At 48.1% G+C, this 19,749-nt stretch overlaps 1 protein-coding gene across 1 annotated transcript; it reads left to right on the forward strand.

Annotated features, from left to right (window-relative positions):
- Positions 1-3,019: 3,019 nt before the first annotated feature.
- Positions 3,020-17,526, forward strand: TUBA8 (tubulin alpha 8). The gene is made up of 5 exons (XM_018562101.1): positions 3,020-3,049; positions 9,233-9,455; positions 12,007-12,155; positions 14,137-14,817; positions 17,231-17,526. The coding sequence occupies exons 1-5, from the start codon at positions 3,026-3,028 to the stop codon at positions 17,522-17,524; spliced, it is 1,371 nt and encodes a 456-aa protein (XP_018417603.1). The 5' UTR covers positions 3,020-3,025; the 3' UTR covers positions 17,525-17,526.
- The last annotated feature ends 2,223 nt before the right edge of the window (positions 17,527-19,749 follow it).

The following is a 19,749-nucleotide window of genomic DNA, read 5'->3' on the forward strand; positions in this document are numbered from 1 at the left end:
TGTGAGGGAGGCATTGTGATTTCCCTGCGGAAAATCAGCCACCAACACGTATGATGTCTCAGATCAGAACCAACATGGATACAATTAAAGTAGATGTGGAACCAGTCACTAAAATCTCACAGACACTGTAATATGTTAACGTCATTACATATCTGCAGCTCTAAGTAAAATAATCCCCGGTGGTCCTGCCAGGAAGGTCCTTATTCAGGTACTTCCTGTTATAGGGTGACAGCACTCTTTCCCTGTCTCCTGATTGTGCTGCTGTGTTGTCACCCTGTCACATGCTCCCCCTGATGGTGACTACAGGCAGCTGTACTGATACACAGGCGTGGTCCACCGTTGTTACTATCAGGAAGCCGGTCCAGAGCAATGATGTGCAGCCGACTCTGGAGGAAGTGGAGGAAATAACAGGAGGCTGACAAGGAGATCAGTAGCACTGAGATGCAACAAAGTAAAAAAGGTGTTTTGTTGTTTATGTGGAGGGGGCAGCATGGTGGCTCAGTGGTTAGCACTTCTCCCTCGCGCCACTGGGGATTTAAATCCCAGCCAAGACGCCATCTGCATGGAGTTTGCATGTTCTTCCTGTGCATGTGTTTTCTCCGAAACTCCATGGACATCCTGATGGGTTGATTGGCTCCTGTCTAAACTGTCCTTAGTGTGTGTGTGTGTGTCGACTAGGGACCTTAGATCGTAAGCTCCATGAGGGCCGGTTCACGCCAGAAACTCTGCCTTCCAGTGCGTTTGGCCCCTGGAACGCAAGCCGGCCGGCTCCCTGCGTTCAGGGCGGTGCACCGAGGTCAATGGCACCTGGAGCCACGCCCCCCCGCCCGCACCGAGAACGCAGACACATTAGTGTTTGCGTTCCGGTCCAGTGCGTTCGGCAAAAATAGTGCTTGCAGTGTTTTTGCAGAACGCACTGGATCGGAACGTAAACACTAATGTGTCTGCATTCCAGGTTCCGGCGATCGCACTGCGGGCGGGGGGCGTATCTCCGGTGCCATTGACTTCAATGCACCGCCTTGCCCCTTCCGGCTCCTGACACAGGGAGCCGGCTGGCTTGCGTTCCAGAAGCCGAACGCACTGGAACGCGGAGTTTGTGGTGTGAACCAGCTCTGAGGGCAGGACTGATGTGAAAAAAAATAATATGTAGAGGGCTGCGGAAATTGATGGCAATAAATGGTGAACAGAGCAAACTAAGGGCTCACCACACGCCTTACAATCTTGATTGCCTCCATTAGATCTGCGCGGGCCTGTCTGATTGGATACAAATTCTCAAATGACAGTTTCTGAAGTTGATTGTACAGAGATTGTAGGGTCAGTCTGTATCGTGTATGGTGAGCCTGAAGACTCGTGCCGACGAGCGATGTTCTCCTGCGTTTGACGTGTGTTTGGAACGCAGGTCAGCAAAACCCCATTGACTTTAAAGGAGAACTATGAGGTGAGTGCTTTTCACTCACCTCATATTTCTAGCCGACCTGTGACAATGAGACTGTCACAGGTCGGCTCAGTAGATCGGGAGGTGAGCGAACATATACCGGCGTTCGCTCACCTCTCGATCCTGTCACGGCTCTCTGCCGTGACAGGGGAGGGGCTGGATTCCCCCCTCCCCGCTCCAATCCGCCAGCGCTGACTGGCGGAACGGACGGGGGAGGGGGCGGGTACAGCTGGCTCTGCCTCTAGATAGGCAGAGCCAGCTGTCAGTCACGCAGCTGGGCGGATCCCGGCACAATTGTCGGGATCCGCTCCGGCTGCGGCGTCTCAGTATACCGCGAGCTACAGCTCTAGTATACTGAGCTTAGGGTGACGGGAGGACGCTAGTTTGTGTCCTCCCGTTACCCTAAGGAGAACTATGGGGAAAAGCCCTGACCCCATAGTTCTCCTTTAATAGAGCGGTGCACAGTTCAGAGGCTGCATATGACTTGCTTCACATTGCACTGTGTTTCTTTGGATGCATTTCCTGTTGCAGGCCAAGCAAGTCAGAGGCAGACATTACATGTCACACCCTGCGTCTTCCATTTGATTGCAGCTCCAATGCGTTAAAAGGGAAAACGCAGCATTTGACAAGAACGCCCATCGACATGAACCCCCCGGAAGTCACCCAATGAGGATTCACATCTTCTTACAGGGGGGAGATAAGATCACAATCTACAAATACATCAATCAGCTGTAGAGTGCCACTTGATGGACAGTTGGAGAATAAAGGTTTAATCTCCACACATGGAAAGGCTTTTTTACCCTACTAGCTGTGTGACTGTGGTGGAGGACACTAGAGTGTAAGCTCCTCTGGTGCAGAGACTGGTGTGACTGGCTCAGTGTTCTCTGTACAGCATATGTCAGAGCTATGTAAATATATATACTATTATATATACTATATATATATACTATATATATACTATTAATAATGTGTGACTGAGGTGGGACATTAGAGTGTAAGCTCCTGTGGTACAGAGACTGATATGCCTGGCTAATAGTGTTCTCAGTGCAGCACTATAGTATATGTCAGAGCTATAAAAAATAGTGTGGGACAGTTGGGGGACATTAGACTGGCTCCTCTGGTGTTCTCTGTACAGCGCTCCAGAATATGTCAGAGCTATACACATTAAAATAACAATAGTATGTGACTGTGGAGGACATTAGAGTGTAAGCTCCTCTGGTGTAGAGACTGATGTGACTGGCTCAGTGTTCTCAGTACAGCACTACGGAATATGTCAGAGCTATATCCATGTATAATAATAGTGTGTGACTGTGGGGGGACATTAGAGTGTAAGCTCCTCTGGTGCAGAGACTGATGTGAATGGCTCAGTACTCTCTGTACAGCACTATAGTATATGTCAGAGCTATATCCATGTACAATAATACATATGTAGCTGGAGATGGGGCCGTGCACTAGTTTGTATGTCACATGATCCCTGTCCTGTTATTGGTGGTTGTTTATAGACCTGAAATCAGACCCGTCTACCCCCTCTGGGTGTCAGCGCAGCGACCGGCCACCACTGCCTGGAGAGGAGACCCGTCCGGACCCACCATGTGGGGGATAAGAACCAAATCTGTACGTCATGTCTGGGTTGGGGGGTGACGGGGATATAATTAACCCTATGGTTACTGCAATGGGGGCCGGTGGGGTGCCAGGCCTCAGATAATGGGGGGGGGAGGACTTTTGTGGGGGCATTTTAGCATGTATGCTTGTGTGGTCCTGCTACAAGAAAAGTCACATTGTCCATGTACTTCTGTCCTTATTTTTCTTCGATAGCTCAGGGTCTGATAGATAAAACATTTCACAAAAACCTGGGGGTGTCCGATCAGCCAATCAGAATTGTGTTTTCATATTTTTGGCACAGGTTAGAAAATAAAAAGGCCAATCTGATTGGTTGCTGCTGGCAATGGAAACAGTTCACATTCAGGTGTAATTTATGTGTAGCAGCTGGTTCAGTTTCACTGTCCAGGAAGAATAGCAGCTTTCATCTGAGCCTTCTCACACAGGTATTTTGGGGGGATATTTTTTGTTCTTTTTGGATATCATGAATTTTTTTTTTTTACGTATTGCGGAGTGTGTGCGACCATGATGGCATTTTAGGAGCGTCGGGGTGCGCTGTATGTCAACTTTGGTGCCTTTTATGTTTTAACGTCTATGTCATGCCAAAATGATTTATTTATAGTTTTGAACGCAGTGTTGAGTGCCGTCTGTGTTCCTGCTGGAGAGATTCATCTTCTCTGAGGTCACCGGGACAGGAAGTGATAGGAAGGACAACATTTGAGGGTCTTTTCACAATTTTCCATTTTGCAGCATAAACATGCTTGGCGATTAGACATCCCATTGTTCCCTATGGGGCTGATTCACATCAGTGTGCTGCGATCTGGTGTAAAGTACAAAGGGAAACAATGTGGGCCCATCACAGCGACACATGTGCATTAGATATAGAATCAAGTTGCAGTTGGTAAGGGTGCTATCCGCACACCTTTCAGCAGTCCCGGCCAATAAACAAAAATGGTACTTGTAGTAACTACCACGGATGGCACCGTGCAAAATACAAAGTAGAAAAAAAATATATGAATAAGTCCTTTTTATTGGACAATTGTGTCACGATAATCAAAAAGAGCCGACGTTTCGGGGCCACGCAGGGTCCCTTCTTCAAGGCAAAAGACACACGCGCGTCAGTATTCTGATACCTGCCGGCGGCCATCTTGGTGATGGACGCCGGCAGAGAGAGGAGGGGACAGTCACCTGGTGGGATAAGGTATGCCGCCGGGTCCCCTCCTCTCTCACTCACCCGGCCCGGGACTGTGTCGGATGTGTGCGGCCCCAGGGCCCGGCTCTCAGGGCCTGTTCACACGACGTCCGTTTTGTGTGCTGACCGGCTCCGTACGCTGCTGCACTCAAAATGCAACCCAATGTATCCCTATGTGTTTTATGGGCTCCAGTTCTCACGTGCGCAGTCCGTTCAGCTTACGACAGAAAAAATACTGTATGTCACATTTTGTCAGGTCCGGAAACGGTCAGGATACGCAAACGCGGCAAAAACGCGGCAAAACGCACTTCGCTGCAGCTTACATACTAACAGCCCCACTCCAGCAAAAAAAAGAAATGTTTTTTTTTTTGCTGGAACGCATCCAAAACGCGGCCAAAAATGCAATGCATCAGCAGCTCCACGTCTGCTGATCAGGACCTGATCTCATGTGAACAGGCCCTCACACAGAGTAGAACACTGAATGCTGTACTCCGTAAACCACGGCTTGCAGTGTCAGATGCTTGGCCCAGGATAGAGCGCCACCTGCTGGTCATGTCTGAGAACTGCACCCGGCCAGCAGCAGCTGAGCTCCAAGATAAATGGAGCAGCCAACTATAACTTCTGATCGCGATCTACCAGAATTAGCTTTGCGATCGACTGGTAGATCGCAATAGACCTTATGGCCACCCCTGCCCTAGGGGCTTACAATCTAAAAGGGAGGGGCAAGTGATACATGAGGAGGTAGCTGTGTGGGGATGAATTGTTTGATGTTTGAGTGGTTAGGTTGAGATGGGATCGGCTTCCTTGAAGAGACGAGTCTTTAGGGATCGCCGAAAGGCAGTCAAGGTGGGAGATAGACTTTATTAAACAAGCGTCTATACAAACCGCAAACCGATGACACGTTTCTGCCTTAGGGTCATTAGAATAACTAGTACACACAATGGTGGCTCCATAGGACCCTGCATAATACAGAATATCGGGGGCAGTGCTCAGGGGACCAGCTGATTAGAAGGAAGCTAAAACCTTTATACATTAAGAAGCAGCATCCATTGTAAGTGATTTGAAATAACCTAAAAACCTTTTGGCTTTAATATGACTTTAACAAACAACACAATACGATCCATTGGCATGAAATGAACTGCACAGAGGACACACAGGGAGATATAGAAATACAAAACGTTACATCATTTCACATATAAATGAATGCCCCACCGATGATGGAGACCCTGTAGAACCCTCAGTGGGGCCAGTGCCGGCCTTAGGGGTGTGCGAGCCGTGCGGCCGCACAGGGCGCCATGGCTACAAGGGCGCCGTGCGGCCGTCACAGCTCGTCCTGTGGGCGGCTTCTCTCCCCCTCACCGCTGGCCCTCCGCTATGACAGCGCTCCCTCGTCCGCCCCCCCACTTCGGGGGAATGGTGTGGATATTGGGGAAAATGGGTGTGGTTACGGGGGTGTGGCCACTAAAGGGTGTGGCCACTGAGGGGCGCTGTAAAGCTTTCTCGCACAGGGCGTCTAAAGGCCTAAGGCCGGCCCTGAGTGGGGCACCCGCTTATATCTGAAATAAAATGACATTCTGTTTTATTATTGTTTATTATATATTGATATGTCCTCCTCTATAGTCCCCCTTTCCTCACCAATGAAACCGTTAAACTACTCATCCACTTACTTGTTATCTCTTGTCTTGACTATAGCAACTCCCTCCTCATCGACCTTCCTCTACACAGGCTCCTCCCCCTTCAGTCTATCATGAATGCTGCTGCTAGACTTATCCACCTAACCAACTGCTCAGTGTCTGCATCCCCCCTCTGCCAATCTCTGCACTGGCTTCCATCCTCTGCCCCCCCTCTGTCAATCCCTGCACTGGCTTCCATCCTCTGCCCTCCTCTGGCAATCCCTGCACTGGCTTCCAGCCTCTGCCCTCCTCTGTCAATCCCTGCACTGGCTTCCAGCCTCTGCCCTCCTCTGTCAATCCCTGCACTGGCTTCCAGCCTCTGCCCTCCTCTGTCAATCCCTGCACTGGCTTCCAGCCTCTGCCCTCCTCTGTCAATCCCTGCACTGGCTTCCAGCCTCTGCCCTCCTCTGTCAATCCCTGCACTGGCTTCCAGCCTCTGCCCTCCTCTGTCAATCCCTGCACTGGCTTCCAGCCTCTGCCCTCCTCTGTCAATCCCTGCACTGGCTTCCAGCCTCTGCCCTCCTCTGTCAATCCCTGCACTGGCTTCCAGCCTCTGCCCTCCTCTGTCAATCCCTGCACTGGCTTCCAGCCTCTGCCCTCCTCTGTCAATCCCTGCACTGGCTTCCAGCCTCTGCCCTCCTCTGTCAATCCCTGCACTGGCTTCCAGCCTCTGCCCTCCTCTGTCAATCCCTGCACTGGCTTCCAGCCTCTGCCCTCCTCTGTCAATCCCTGCACTGGCTTCCAGCCTCTGCCCTCCTCTGTCAATCCCTGCACTGGCTTCCAGCCTCTGCCCTCCTCTGTCAATCCCTGCACTGGCTTCCAGCCTCTGCCCTCCTCTGTCAATCCCTGCACTGGCTTCCAGCCTCTGCCCTCCTCTGTCAATCCCTGCACTGGCTTCCAGCCTCTGCCCTCCTCTGTCAATCCCTGCACTGGCTTCCAGCCTCTGCCCTCCTCTGTCAATCCCTGCACTGGCTTCCAGCCTCTGCCCTCCTCTGTCAATCCCTGCACTGGCTTCCAGCCTCTGCCCTCCTCTGTCAATCCCTGCACTGGCTTCCACTCGCCCAAAGGATAACATTAAAAATATTAACAATGACTTACAAAGCCATCCACAACTCTTCCTCTGGCTATATCTGAAACCCGGTCTCAAAGTATTACCCTAACCGTCCCCTCCGCTCTTCCAAAGGCCTCCTCCTTTCCAGCTCCCTTGTCAACATCTCCCATGCTCGCCTCCTGGACTACTCTAGAGTCTCTGGAACTCTTTACCCCAACCTGTCCATCTATCTCCCACTCTGACTGCCTTTAGGCGATCCCTTAAGACTCATCTCTTCAGGGAAGCCTATCCCACCTCAACCTAACCGCTCAACCATCACATTCTCAGACAATTCATCCCCACACAGCATCCTCCTCATGTATCACTTGCCCCTCCCTTTTAGATTGTAAGCCCTCAGGGGCAAGGCCCTAATTACCATCTTGTCTTGAATTGTATTGTGATTGTAATGTCTTCCTTATATTGTAAAGCGCTGCGCAAACTGTTGGTGCTATATAAATCCTGTATTATAATAATAATAATAGTTCTTTTTATGCAGTTCATTTATTGATATGTCCTCCTCTATAGTTCTTTATACAGTTCATTTAATTCCAATGGATTATTTTTAATTAGTTGCAAGTGTTGTGTGTTACTCTTATTCAGGGCTGGGCAACCTCGGCACTCCAGCTGTTGTGAAAACTACAGGTCCCATGAAGCATTGCAAGATTCTGACAGCCACAGGCATGACTCCCAGAGGAAGATGAATTATGGGGGCTGTAGTTTTCACACCACCACAGGTATCACCAAAATGGCCACACATGCGCATGACGTAATTGTGAATGTGCATGATGACGCCACACGTATGCGCGGTGACCTCACGGCCCCTGCATTCCGTGTCTTTTTCCCATGTGTACATGTATGTTCTAAGTAAAGATAGTAGTCACCAGCACTCACTTGTAATGTGCAAAAAGGATAGCACTTTTATTGATACGTCACGTGCGTCAAGAAGTCAACATTTCGGGGCCGCACAGGGTCCCTTCATTCGTCACGATGTCGCCCTGATGAAGGGACCCTGCGTGACCTCGAAACGTTGTCTTCTTGACGCACTTGACTTATCAATAAAAAGTGCTATCCTTTTTGCACATTACAAGTGAGTGCTGGTGACTGACCACTATCTTTACTTGTATTGTTACATGGCGCCATCCGTGTCGTCATTTCGAGCACCAACGGATATTTAGTTTGGTTCAAGTGCTGTATGGTGTGCAGGTGATCCTCCAACGCTATCTGTGCATGTTCTAACGTGCATGAAAACAAAGCACATTTCCTCAGCCGTGTCTGGGGTGCGTTCTGCGCTTGGTATGCGTTTTGTGAACGTGTGTTAAAGTGCACTTGATGTACGTTCACGATATGCTATGGTGTGACTAATTATTGCCCCCCTCCCTCAGGGCAGTGAGATATTTTAACAGTGCTGTTGTGTTCAGCACCCAGATATAACTAAGGCCATCTAAGGCTGAAACGCGTCAGCAGTTGCGATTTGTATTAATAAAGGATATGCCGGAGTGCTCGTGATGTTTCCAATTTAGACTTACCAATCCTCAGAGGAAGGAATTCTCCGTGCCCTGCGTGCAGGATGTGGGGCATTGAACTGTGTTTGTGTTGTTCCTACACCAGTACGCTGCAGCGTGATTCTGGCCTTAAGCTGGCCAAACACTGGTAGGATTTTGATTTTGTTAGACAAAAATCAGTTTTTGCAACGCGCTTTCAATTTTCTAATAATCGGGTCAAATCAATGAAGTGACAAAAGAAAATTGAAGGTGCGGGATAGAAAATTCTTCAAGTCCAATAGGGGTTTATTCCTTACTTTGGAGGGATTTCCTCTCACTTCCTGTTGTGCCTATGAGACAGGAAGTGAAGGAAAATCTCCCCAATAGGACACAGATGGCAAAAACGCCTGAAAGGGGTTATAATCCTCCCTTAGTGTATCCAAAATGAAAAAAAATGTTACCTTTAGTTTGACTTTAATCCTGGCTCTAGACACAGCAATGATCTGGCAACTCAGGTGATCAAATGTTTAGAGGGCGTCCATGATCCAGGACAAAATGTGGTATTGCGCAGTTGCCCGTAGCAACCGATGAGGTTTCTCTTTTTCTCTTTTCTAAACTACTGCAGAAAACATCTCCTGGAATTTGGAGCAATGGAACCACCATTGCTAAATGTGTTTTGCGGCATCTATGTAGTCGACTCCCATAGGGTGACCAATGAAATATTCCTCATCCCGATAACTACATTTTAACTCTCCTCCGCAGAGGGAATGCATCTCAATACACATAGGCCAGGCTGGCGTCCAGATTGGCAACGCATGCTGGGAACTCTTCTGCTTGGAGCATGGCATCGAGCCTGATGGCATTGTGAGGGACAAAGCAAAGCAACCATGTCAGGACGACTCCTTCACCACCTTCTTCAGCGAGACTGCCAATGGGAAACATGTGCCGCGGGCCATCATGGTTGACCTGGAGCCCTCTGTCGTGGGTAAGTGAACAAGGACTACCTACTGTGCCTCACTGGCAAGGAACACTGAGAGACTTGTCATCAGAATGTGTTTAAGTGGACCTGTCATCAGATATTTTATTTCATGTTCAGTACAACATGCCAAGCCAGGGGTGGGCAACACTACTGTGCTTTAACTACAAATCCCAACATGCCTCTGCCTCTAAGAGTCATGCCTGTCACTGTCAAGCTTGCAATGCCTCATGGGACTTGTAGTTCCACAACAGCTGGAGGTCTGGCGTTGCCCACCCCTGTGCTAAGCAATGTGATGATAACATTTCCAAGTAATTATTACACCTCGCAGAGATCACTGTACTCCTAATCACAATGCCTCCATCTGCTTTCCTCCCCAGAAGGACAGCACCAGATCAGCCTCTGCTGCAGCCTCTTACCTTGTGACTTGCTGCAAAGTTACAATGTTGCGGTCCAAACACTGGAGGAGGGGAGACTGAGGAAAGGCTTCCTCCTGCCTGCAGCAGACTGATCATGGGGGGAGAGGAGACTGAGGAAATGCTTCCTCCTTCCTGCAGCAGACTGATCACTGGGGGAGAGGAGACTGAGGAAATGCTTCCTCCTGCCTGCAGCAGACTGATCACTGGGGGAGAGGAGACTGGGGAAAGGCTTCCTCCTGCCTACAGCAGACTGATCACTGGGTGAGAGAAGACTGAGGAAATGCTTCCTCCTGCCTGCAGCAGACTGATCACTGGGGGAGCGTAGAACTGAGGAAAGGCTTCCTCCTGCCTGCCGCAGACTGATCACGGGGGAGAGGAGACTGAGCAAATGCCTCCTCTTGCCTGCAGCAGACTGATTACATCATCTCAGCCTAGACAAACTCACTAACTAGAGGTCAAGGGCGGCTCTATAAAAATAAGAGGTGTAGCTTTTCTGAGAAATGATACTGCTGCTTTATATTGTGACATTGTGGGGGTGACACGTCCGTGCAAACTTGGACCTGAAAGGTCCACTTTAAATAACTTTTCGGGAAAACCAAACGTAATCTAGCCGGATATATCGGGACTTTTAGCGCCTCCGATAACACGAAGACTCCCGGGGGGACATCTCTACATCTGGAGCACCAGGAAAAAACGGGAATTTCTGGCCTTGGGAAATAACAAAGCAATTTGTGTTTTATAATTCTCTGTTTTGTAAAAAGGAAAATCTGCAGTGTGAAGAGAACGATAGTCATTCCTTTGTTTGGCTACAGTCCCCTTTCGGGTCACAGGAGGACAATCACTAATATAGTCCTGGGACCCAAAATCAGCATCTAGCTTGCTATTGCCTGCTGCTTCCTGACAGCGCAGAGCCGTGCTGCAGCCAGGGAGACATCCCGACAATAATGTCAGGAATCAATGCAGTTTAGTGTAAGTACCTAAACCTGACCCGGTATCAGCCTCTTGTAGTCCCTGTACAGCAGAGCTCTTCCTGGGGGAGAAGGAAGCAGCACAAGGAGCCGCTCAGTTGTACTGCAACACTCGTGTGCTAATAACAGACATGCTAATAGCAGTAGAGAGCAGAGTGATGGGGAGATGAGCTCATCAGTCTGCTTCTCATTATTGCACTAACCAGGCACAGAATGGAGGAGGGGCAACACCTGTAGGCGTTCCTTTGCTGCAGCAGAGAAAATTCAGGTCTCCTTCTCCGTAAGACAGGGCTGTGCTGTGTAAATCTTAGAACTTGATGGAAACACAAATAATGCAAGCAGCTCTGTTTTATGTAGTGTATAAAGCTGGCTGCCTGGAGTTGAGCTGTAGGCCTCATTCACACGACAATCGGCCGGCACGTACAGCTCCGTGCTGTGTGCAGGGCCATATCGGGCAGCTCCCCGGAAGGACAGGTGCTGCGTGTGATTAGTACTCAGCCCCCGTCCTTCTCTATGGGACTATCATGGCCATAAGCCGCACTACGCTCACCCCAAGTGCATGTCCGTACGGGTGCGTGTTTCCTGGCCCGGGTGCAGACAGGATCCATCCTGTCAGTGTACGAGTATGCTCATCTGCACCCGCACGGACGTGCAGGGCGGGTGAGCGTAGGGGGCGTACGGCCGCGTACTCCCATAGAGAAGGATAGGGGCTGCGTACTAATCACACACAGCACCTGCCCTTCCCGGGAGATGCCCGATACGGCCGTGCACGCAGCACGGAGCTATACGATTCCAGTGTGAACGAGGGCTTAAAGTAAATCTGTCTTCCATTTTAAATGTTGAAAATTAACACCCCACCAATGAGTCCGTGTCATAAGGGGCTTGCTGTTCTTGATCAGAAAACACACCTCTGTGTGCCCCTCTGATGCTGGTTTCACTTTGTTCCACCACTTCCTTGACTTTTGGTATAAAAAGCTCACCTGTCTACAGCCAACACTTAAGTGCCATTGGCGTCTGTAATAGGGTTTGCTGGGACTAAACCCTGAATTCATGGATGTACTACTTACAAAGTGAAACCAACATCAGAGGGGCACACTGAGGAGGATAGGGGAAGCACAGCAGCTATGTGGTTAGCACTCCAGCCTCAGGTTCATTGTTCCGATCTCTCCGCAGATGAGGTCCGCAATGGGGCATATCGCCAACTCTTCCACCCAGAACAGCTTATCACAGGAAAAGAGGACGCGGCCAACAACTACGCCCGGGGTCACTACACCATCGGCAAGGAGTGCATCGATCTGGTGCTGGATCGTATCCGGAAGCTGGTGAGTTCAGGGTTTTATATTGATGTTTTCTGCTTATGGGGTGGAGAATTATTAGACTTTATAATATAAAGGGAATCTTTTTTTTTAGACTTACCTTAAAGGGTTATTAAACCTTCATTTGTTTTTGCATATACACTATATTGCCAAAAGTATTGGGGCGCCCCTACAAATCATTGGATTCAGGTGTTCCGTGAAATTTCCTTGCTACTAAATATTCTGCGGTCACCTGTTAGAGGTATTATAACAAAGTGGAAGCAACTGGGAACAACAGCAACTCAGCCGCGAAGTGGTAGGCCACGTAAAATGACAGAGCGAGGTCAGCGCATGTGGAAGCGCACGTTGCGCAGAAGTCGCCAACTGTCTGCAGAGTCAATAGCTACAGACCTCCAAACTTCGTGTGGCCTTCCTATTGGCACAACAACAGTGCGTAGAGAGCTTCATGGAATGGGTTTCCATGGCCGAGCAGCTGCATCCAAGTCTTACATCACCAAGTTCAATGCAAAGTGTCGGATGCCGTGGTGTAAAGCACGCCGCAACTGGACTCTAGAGAAGTGGAGACGTGTTCTCTGGAGTGACCAATCACGCTTCTCTGTCTGGCAATCCGATGAACGTGTCTGGGTTTGGCGGTTGCCAGGAGAACGGTACTTGCCTGACTGCATTGTGCCAAGTGTAAAGTTTGGTGGAGGGGGGATTATGGTGCGGGGTTGTCTCTCAGGGGTTGGGCTTGGCCCCTTAGTTCCAGTGAAGGGAACTCTTAAGGCATCAGCATACCAAGACATTTTGGACAATTTCATGCTCCCAACTTTGTGGGAGGAGTTTGGGGATGGCCCCTTCCTGTTCCATCATGACTGCGCACCAGTGCACAAAGCAAGGTCCATAAAGACATGGATGAGCGAGTTTGGGGTGGAGAAACTTGACTGGCCTGCACAGAGTCCTGACCTCAACCCGATAGATCACCGATAGATTACCTCACAAATGGTCCAACATTCCCATAGACACACTCCTAAACCTTGTGGACGGCTTCCCAGAAGATTTGAAGCTGTTATAGCGGCAAAGGGCGGAGCCAACTCAATTTTCAACCCTACGGACTAAGACTGGGATGCCATTAAAGTTCATGTGCGTGTAAAGGCCGGCGTCCCAATACTTTTGGTAATATAGTGTATCTACTGCTAGCAAACTCCCGTGCGCTCCCGTCCGATCATCTGAAAATTGCTCGTGCGGCCGCAAAGGATCTTGGGGCAGGCGCATGTGCAGTTCAGATGTTCGGCCGGGAGATGAGGAGAGACACAAGGTAAGTCTATGGAGCAGCGTGCAGCCGCACAGACACCGTGGAACATGAGCGAAGAGGACAGAGGAGTCAGCGAGGATCGGAGACCTGCCGCAGCGCTGGAAAGACAGCTGAAAAGTGCAGGAAAGAAGAAGATGTTCAAATTAAGAGGCATCATTTAAGGTAAGTCCTTATTTTAGCATTGTGGGGGGGACTTTAGCCTTTAATGTCACTTTAAGTTGATTGGCTTAATATAATTGAATGAATAAAATCACAGTCCACATTCAATGACTGCCAACCGACCCTCAGGTTGAGGGCAAAGTGATACTGGCTCATAATAACCCAACTTCTCAGCAAGGTCTACTCATCCTTCCCTCCTCACATCCCTGCTCCATCTAAGGGAGTGGGACGTCTGTGGCCTTGGCAGCATATGACGTCCTCCACATGGCAGTTCTGGGCGACCAACTGCCAGGCCTGGGCACTGTAACATGATGAGGGGCAGTGGCACAGGGTAAGCTCCAATACTGGGTCTTACCTTGGTTGGACTCCTATAGCAGGTAGGCAGTGAGGGAGCTTGCTGAGTATACTTAGGCTAATGCCATAGGCTTTTCTATAAAACCCAGCTATGCCAACCTGCCTTGGTCATTATAAGTGTTCTCACTGTTGCGCTTCAGTATTTACTTTATTGAGAAAGCAGCCTTTGTTCTCTTTCAGTGTGATGCTTGCTCAGGTCTACAAGGATTCCTCATCTTCCACAGTTTTGGAGGAGGGACCGGCTCTGGCTTTACCTCCCTCCTAATGGAACGGCTCTCTGTAGATTATGGGAAGAAATCCAAACTTGAATTTGCCATCTACCCAGCTCCCCAAATCTCAACTGCCGTGGTAGAGCCATACAACTCCATCCTTACCACCCACACCACGCTGGAGCACTCAGACTGTGCCTTCATGGTGGACAATGAGGCAATTTTTGACATCTGCCAACGCAACCTGGACATAGAGCGCCCGACTTACGTTGACCTCAACCGCCTCATTGGCCAGATCGTTTCCTCCATCACAGCCTCGCTGCGCTTTGCTGGCGCTCTGAATGTGGATCTGACAGAGTTCCAGACCAACCTGGTGCCCTACCCACGCATTCATTTCCCTCTGGTCACCTACGCACCCATTATCTCGACAGAGAAAGCGTATCATGAACAACTGACCGTAGCTGACATCACCAACTCTTGCTTCGACCCGGCAAACCAGATGGTGAAGTGTGACCCTCGTCATGGCAAATACATGGCCTGCTGCATGCTCTACAGAGGTGATGTGGTACCCAAGGACGTCAACGTGGCCATCGCCCACATTAAAACTAAGAAAAATATTCAATTTGTGGACTGGTGTCCTACAGGGTTCAAGGTGAGAAGATAATCGGTGGGTGTAAAAATCTTCAAAGCTGTGAGATTTCAGGAAGTTTAGCCTTTTCTTATAGGGGACACTTGTAGGTCTTCAAAATCTTGAAAGCCACAAATTGCCTAGTCTCCAGAGGCGTAACTAGAAACTTCAGGGCCCCGCTGCAAGAAACCATGAAGGGCCCCCCCAACCCTCCACCGCCATGGGAAGGCGCTATAAACAGGCACCATTTGGTTAACAGGAAGGCTGCCGAGGTCTGTTGAGACCGCCGGTCCAGTATCTGCGCTTGCGCACAGACCGGGTTAACAAGGAAACCAGCATTTTTTTACAAAGTATTAGCTTGTAATTGTTAATTGTTTATAATATGCCATCCATGGCAGTAAATGATGGATGGCAGTAAATGATGGATGGCATATTATTAACGGTCACAATTAATGATTTAAACAAAATACTTTGTGAATAAATCCCGGTTTCCTCGACAATACTGGTCTGTGCGCAAGCGCAGATGCTGAGGTCGGCAAATTCGACTAGGTCGGCGTTCTCGACAGAACACCGGTATCTGCGCTTAGTATCAGGAGTACGAGTGAAAATGCCCAGTACTGGCACTGGTGCATCCCTACTTAATAATATAATGTATTGCTGGGACTTGTAGTCCTGCATAGTTGGTGCTATTCTGCATTGCTGTATATTCATTATACAGCAATGTAGAATACCATCAGCTATGCAGGACTACAAGTCCCAGCAATGCATTATAATGAAAATATACCACCAGATTCTCCCTCCCCACTGAATACCACCAGCTTCTTCAAAATCTTGAAAGCCACAAATTGCATAGTCTCCAGAGGCATAACTGGAAGCTTCAGGGCCCATTCCTGCTGGCTTTCCCACTGGGGAGATCTCCCCTCACTTCCTGTGTAGTCATCAGGACAGGAAATAAAGGAAACTCTCCAGTGCCAATATGGATAGCAGTAAATCCCTAACAGATATTCTAACCTTTAGTCACTCTATATACGCTGTATATAGAATATTATATGAATTTTAACTTTTCTCCGGTCTTTACCTGCCTCTGCACGGTAGATAAGATGGGCCATTCCAGGGCTCTTTTTACATAGGTTCCGAGTAGAAGGTTCTGCCTTAACTATAATCAGAGATAAATGTCACACTGCATTACACCTTAGGATGGTACCAGACATGCAGACTTCTCAGGGAGCCAATTACAAGAGCAGGGGCGTGAGGACTCACAGAAAATAAAAGAATTGAAAAAAATGTTCTAAGGGTAGCAGTGATGTTAAAGGTCTTCAACATGGGATCTTGGGACAGCTGAGGATCCAAAATCTCCTCTCAGGAGCAACTTTTTGTGAGATTGACTCTCGGATACCCTTTAGATTCACATCTATATTTTAGAGTGATTAGGGAATTCTGCGTCAGGAACTTGTGATCTCCTGCAGCAGCAATCCCTAATCTGCCGCTTACAAGCAGCAGCTGTCACCCATTCTAGTTATTGCATTTGAACACCGGCACACCGCATGTGATAATATGTGATATTATTACATGTGATTAGGAATCATTCACTTTCCCTGGATGCATTGATCGTGCGTAGTGGGATAGTGATTTATTCCTAAACGCATGTAATTGTATTATATACCATTACATGTGGTGTGCCGGTGTTCTGCCTTTTTTAAATGCAGCCGCTGTCATCCGATCTTAACGTGAATGGGTGACAGCTGCCACTTGTGAACAGCAGTTTAGGGATTCCTGCTGCAGGAGATCACAAGTTCCTGATGCAGGAATCCCTAATTTGCACCTAAAATATAGGTGTGAATGGAGCCTTGATCCAGAGCTGTGCACTGCAGTACCTCTTCTTTGCCACAAGATGTCCTCAGTCTGAATGAATCCCAGCAGAGGAAAAACTGTAAGTGCAGAGTGTCATGGCCCAGCCTCCCAAGGATGGTGCGTGGCATTCATGTGTATTGATGGGAGGATAGGTGCTGATGTCATCATGTCAGCGCAGTTCTCTGCATCATCCAGGACCGCCCACCACCAGGCGAATACTGAAGAGGAAGCAGACCCAGCACGTGACCCGGCCAAGAGACATCTGAAAAAGGTAAGTTAAAATTTGCAAAAAGCATAACATACTGCTGGGTGGGGGGGAAGGGGGTGCTCAAAAGATGGAAGAGCCCAGAGTTGGGTTTTATATTACAAATGACTTTGGTAACAATTATAAATGTCTTACCAATCTTTAAACTGAAGCTTTACTCAAAACAATTTTTTTTGTTACTGACCCCCCTCCAAATACATTTTTAGTTGGAATATTTCATATAAAATAATAAATACCCTTGTTGTGTTTCCTGTAACTGCTGATAATGGCGCCCAATACATCCTTCCCAAGCCCTAATAAATAGATTCCCTCCTCTTGCAGGTTGGCATCAATTACCAGCCCCCCACCGTGGTGCCCGGGGGCAACCTGGCCCAAGTGCAGCGCGCCGTCTGCATGCTCAGCAACACCACCGCCATCGCTGAGGCCTGGGCACGCTTGGACCACAAGTTTGACCTCATGTACGCCAAGCGGGCATTTGTCCACTGGTATGTAGGCGAGGGCATGGAGGAGGGCGAGTTTTCCGAAGCTCGCGAGGATCTGGCCGCTCTGGAGAAGGATTATGAGGAGGTCGGGATGGACTCATATGAAGAGGAGAACGATATGGAAGTTTATTGACAATAACAAGGCTGATAGATACTAAAAAATAAATATAATCCCTCAATGTGACCTGTGATTTCTTCTGAATATAAATGTCGGTTTCCTGTTGTAACAATGTGACAGTATCAGGAGGTTAAGAGCCCAGAGACCTCTGTCGGGGTGGTCACAATCAGGGGTGCAATCACCCTCAGTCATACCGGTCCCCCAGCCAGACGTTCATGCTTATTCCTGTGCAGAGGGAAGGATAATGGAACAGGATGAGGGTGACACCTATTTCACTATAGGGCAATACTAATTAGATGATGTTGACCCCTTAGACATGAGACCGCCTCCCAGTCTGTTGACTGTCACTTCATACCCTTCTTGTGCCTGTTCAATTATTCCAAAACTTTAAAGGGAGTTGCTTTACCTGCCAAGGAATTTGTATTTCTGTCCATCCAGTCCTGAGATTCACACACAGCTCTGCCACACAGCACAGCTCTGACTTGCAAGGAAGGAGAACTGATTTTCCTCTCCTTCAGGTAAGTAACACTTACAGGTCTTGCTCCTCCACCAACCAGTGACAGGATAGTTAAAAGAGAAGCAGCAGACTGATAAGCTCATCTCTCTGTCACTCTGCTCTCTTCTCCTATACTCCTTGCACTGCAGCACTACTGATTAGTTCCATGTGCTGCTTCTACCTCCCCCAGTCTGAGCTGCAAGGGACTGCAAAAGACTGATACCAAGTCAAATTCAGGTACTTACAATGCACCCAATTAAAAAATATATATTTATAGTCTCCACCAGGGCATCGCCTGACAAGGTGACAACACAGGAGTGACAGTGTGAAAGAGGCTTAACAAAGTGTCTTGTGGCTAGGCAGTAACCTGGAGGCCATTCGAATGGGAGGAGTAATGGTCTGTCCGAGTCCTAAGCGTAAACACACCCTAGAATTCGAGCTATATGTTTGTTCCACCAAACTTTACCTCTTTCACATTACGCGCACCCACACTTATTGCATGTCATTTTTATAGAAGACAACTAGGACTTTCCTTTGACATCAAATGTATATAAATTAGCCATATACAGTAAACTCTCTGTTATACGGTATTCTATTAAACGGATCTCTCATCTAACCACTAAAAAACAAACCCACTGTGCACTCACTGTTCTGCAACCTTCTAGGAGAGGGCTCTGCAGCAAGGGAAGGTAGAGAAACGGGCCAAAAAGTGCTCTATTATCCTGGGATCTAGTGTCTGAACGATCTGTGAAAAGTGCTCTATTATCCTGCGAATGATTGTCTGTAAACAAGCACCACCTAGTGATCACTCCCAGTACTGCACTATATTGCTCATAGATTATAATAATACCGATCTCCAGTCCTAATGTTAGGCAGCTACAGTGCACACAGCATTACAGCACCTATAATAGAGCATCTACACATCCCCGCAATACATTATACAGCAATGCAGAATAATATCCTCAGCTATAGAGGATTACATATCCCAGCAATACATTATACAGCAAATACAGAATGTCACCAGCTATAGAGGACTACAGATCCCAGCAATACATTATACAGCAATACAGAATAATACCATCAGCTATGGAGGACTACATATCCCAGCAATACATTATACAGCAATACAGAATAATACCATCAGCTATAGAGGACTACATATCCCAGCAATACATTATACAGCAATACAGAATAATACCATCAGCTATAGAGGACTACATATCCCAGCAATACATTATACAGCAAAACAGAATAATACCATCAGCTACAAAGGACTACAGATCCCAGCAATACATTATACAGCAATACAGAATAATACAATCAGCTATAGAGGATTACAGATCCCACAATACATTATACAGCAATACAGAATAATACCATCAGTTATAGAGGACTACAGATCCTAGCAATACATTATACAGCAATGCAGAATAATACAATCAGCTATAGAGGATTACAGATCCCAGCAATATATTATACAGCAATACAGAATAATACCATCAGCTATAGAGGATTACAGATCCCAGCAATACATACAGCAATACAGAATAATACCATCAGCTATAGAGGACTACCGATCCCAGCAATACATTATACAGCAATACAGAATAATACCATCAGCTATAGAGGACTACGAATCCCAGCAATACATACAGCAATGCAGAATAATAGTAAATGAATTTGCTAAATACTCTGTGCTGCTGCTCTGCTCCAGGGTACCGGCTTGATGTCTAAGGTGGAGGAT

Source organism: Nanorana parkeri, unplaced genomic scaffold (genome assembly GCF_000935625.1).
Source record: "Nanorana parkeri isolate BGI_ZX_2015 unplaced genomic scaffold, ASM93562v1 scaffold560, whole genome shotgun sequence".
In the NCBI taxonomy this organism is placed as follows: Eukaryota; Metazoa; Chordata; class Amphibia; order Anura; family Dicroglossidae; genus Nanorana; species Nanorana parkeri.

Bases quoted from the DNA above. Each gene is read 5' to 3' on its own strand.
- TUBA8 (XM_018562101.1), top strand. From the start codon at position 3,026: ATGTGGGGGATAAGAACCAAATCT. The intron at 3,050-9,232 runs GTACGTCATGTC...TCTCCTCCGCAG, and splicing joins GGGGGATAAGAACCAAATCT to AGGGAATGCATCTCAATACA. The intron at 12,156-14,136 runs GTGAGTTCAGGG...GTTCTCTTTCAG, and splicing joins TGGATCGTATCCGGAAGCTG to TGTGATGCTTGCTCAGGTCT.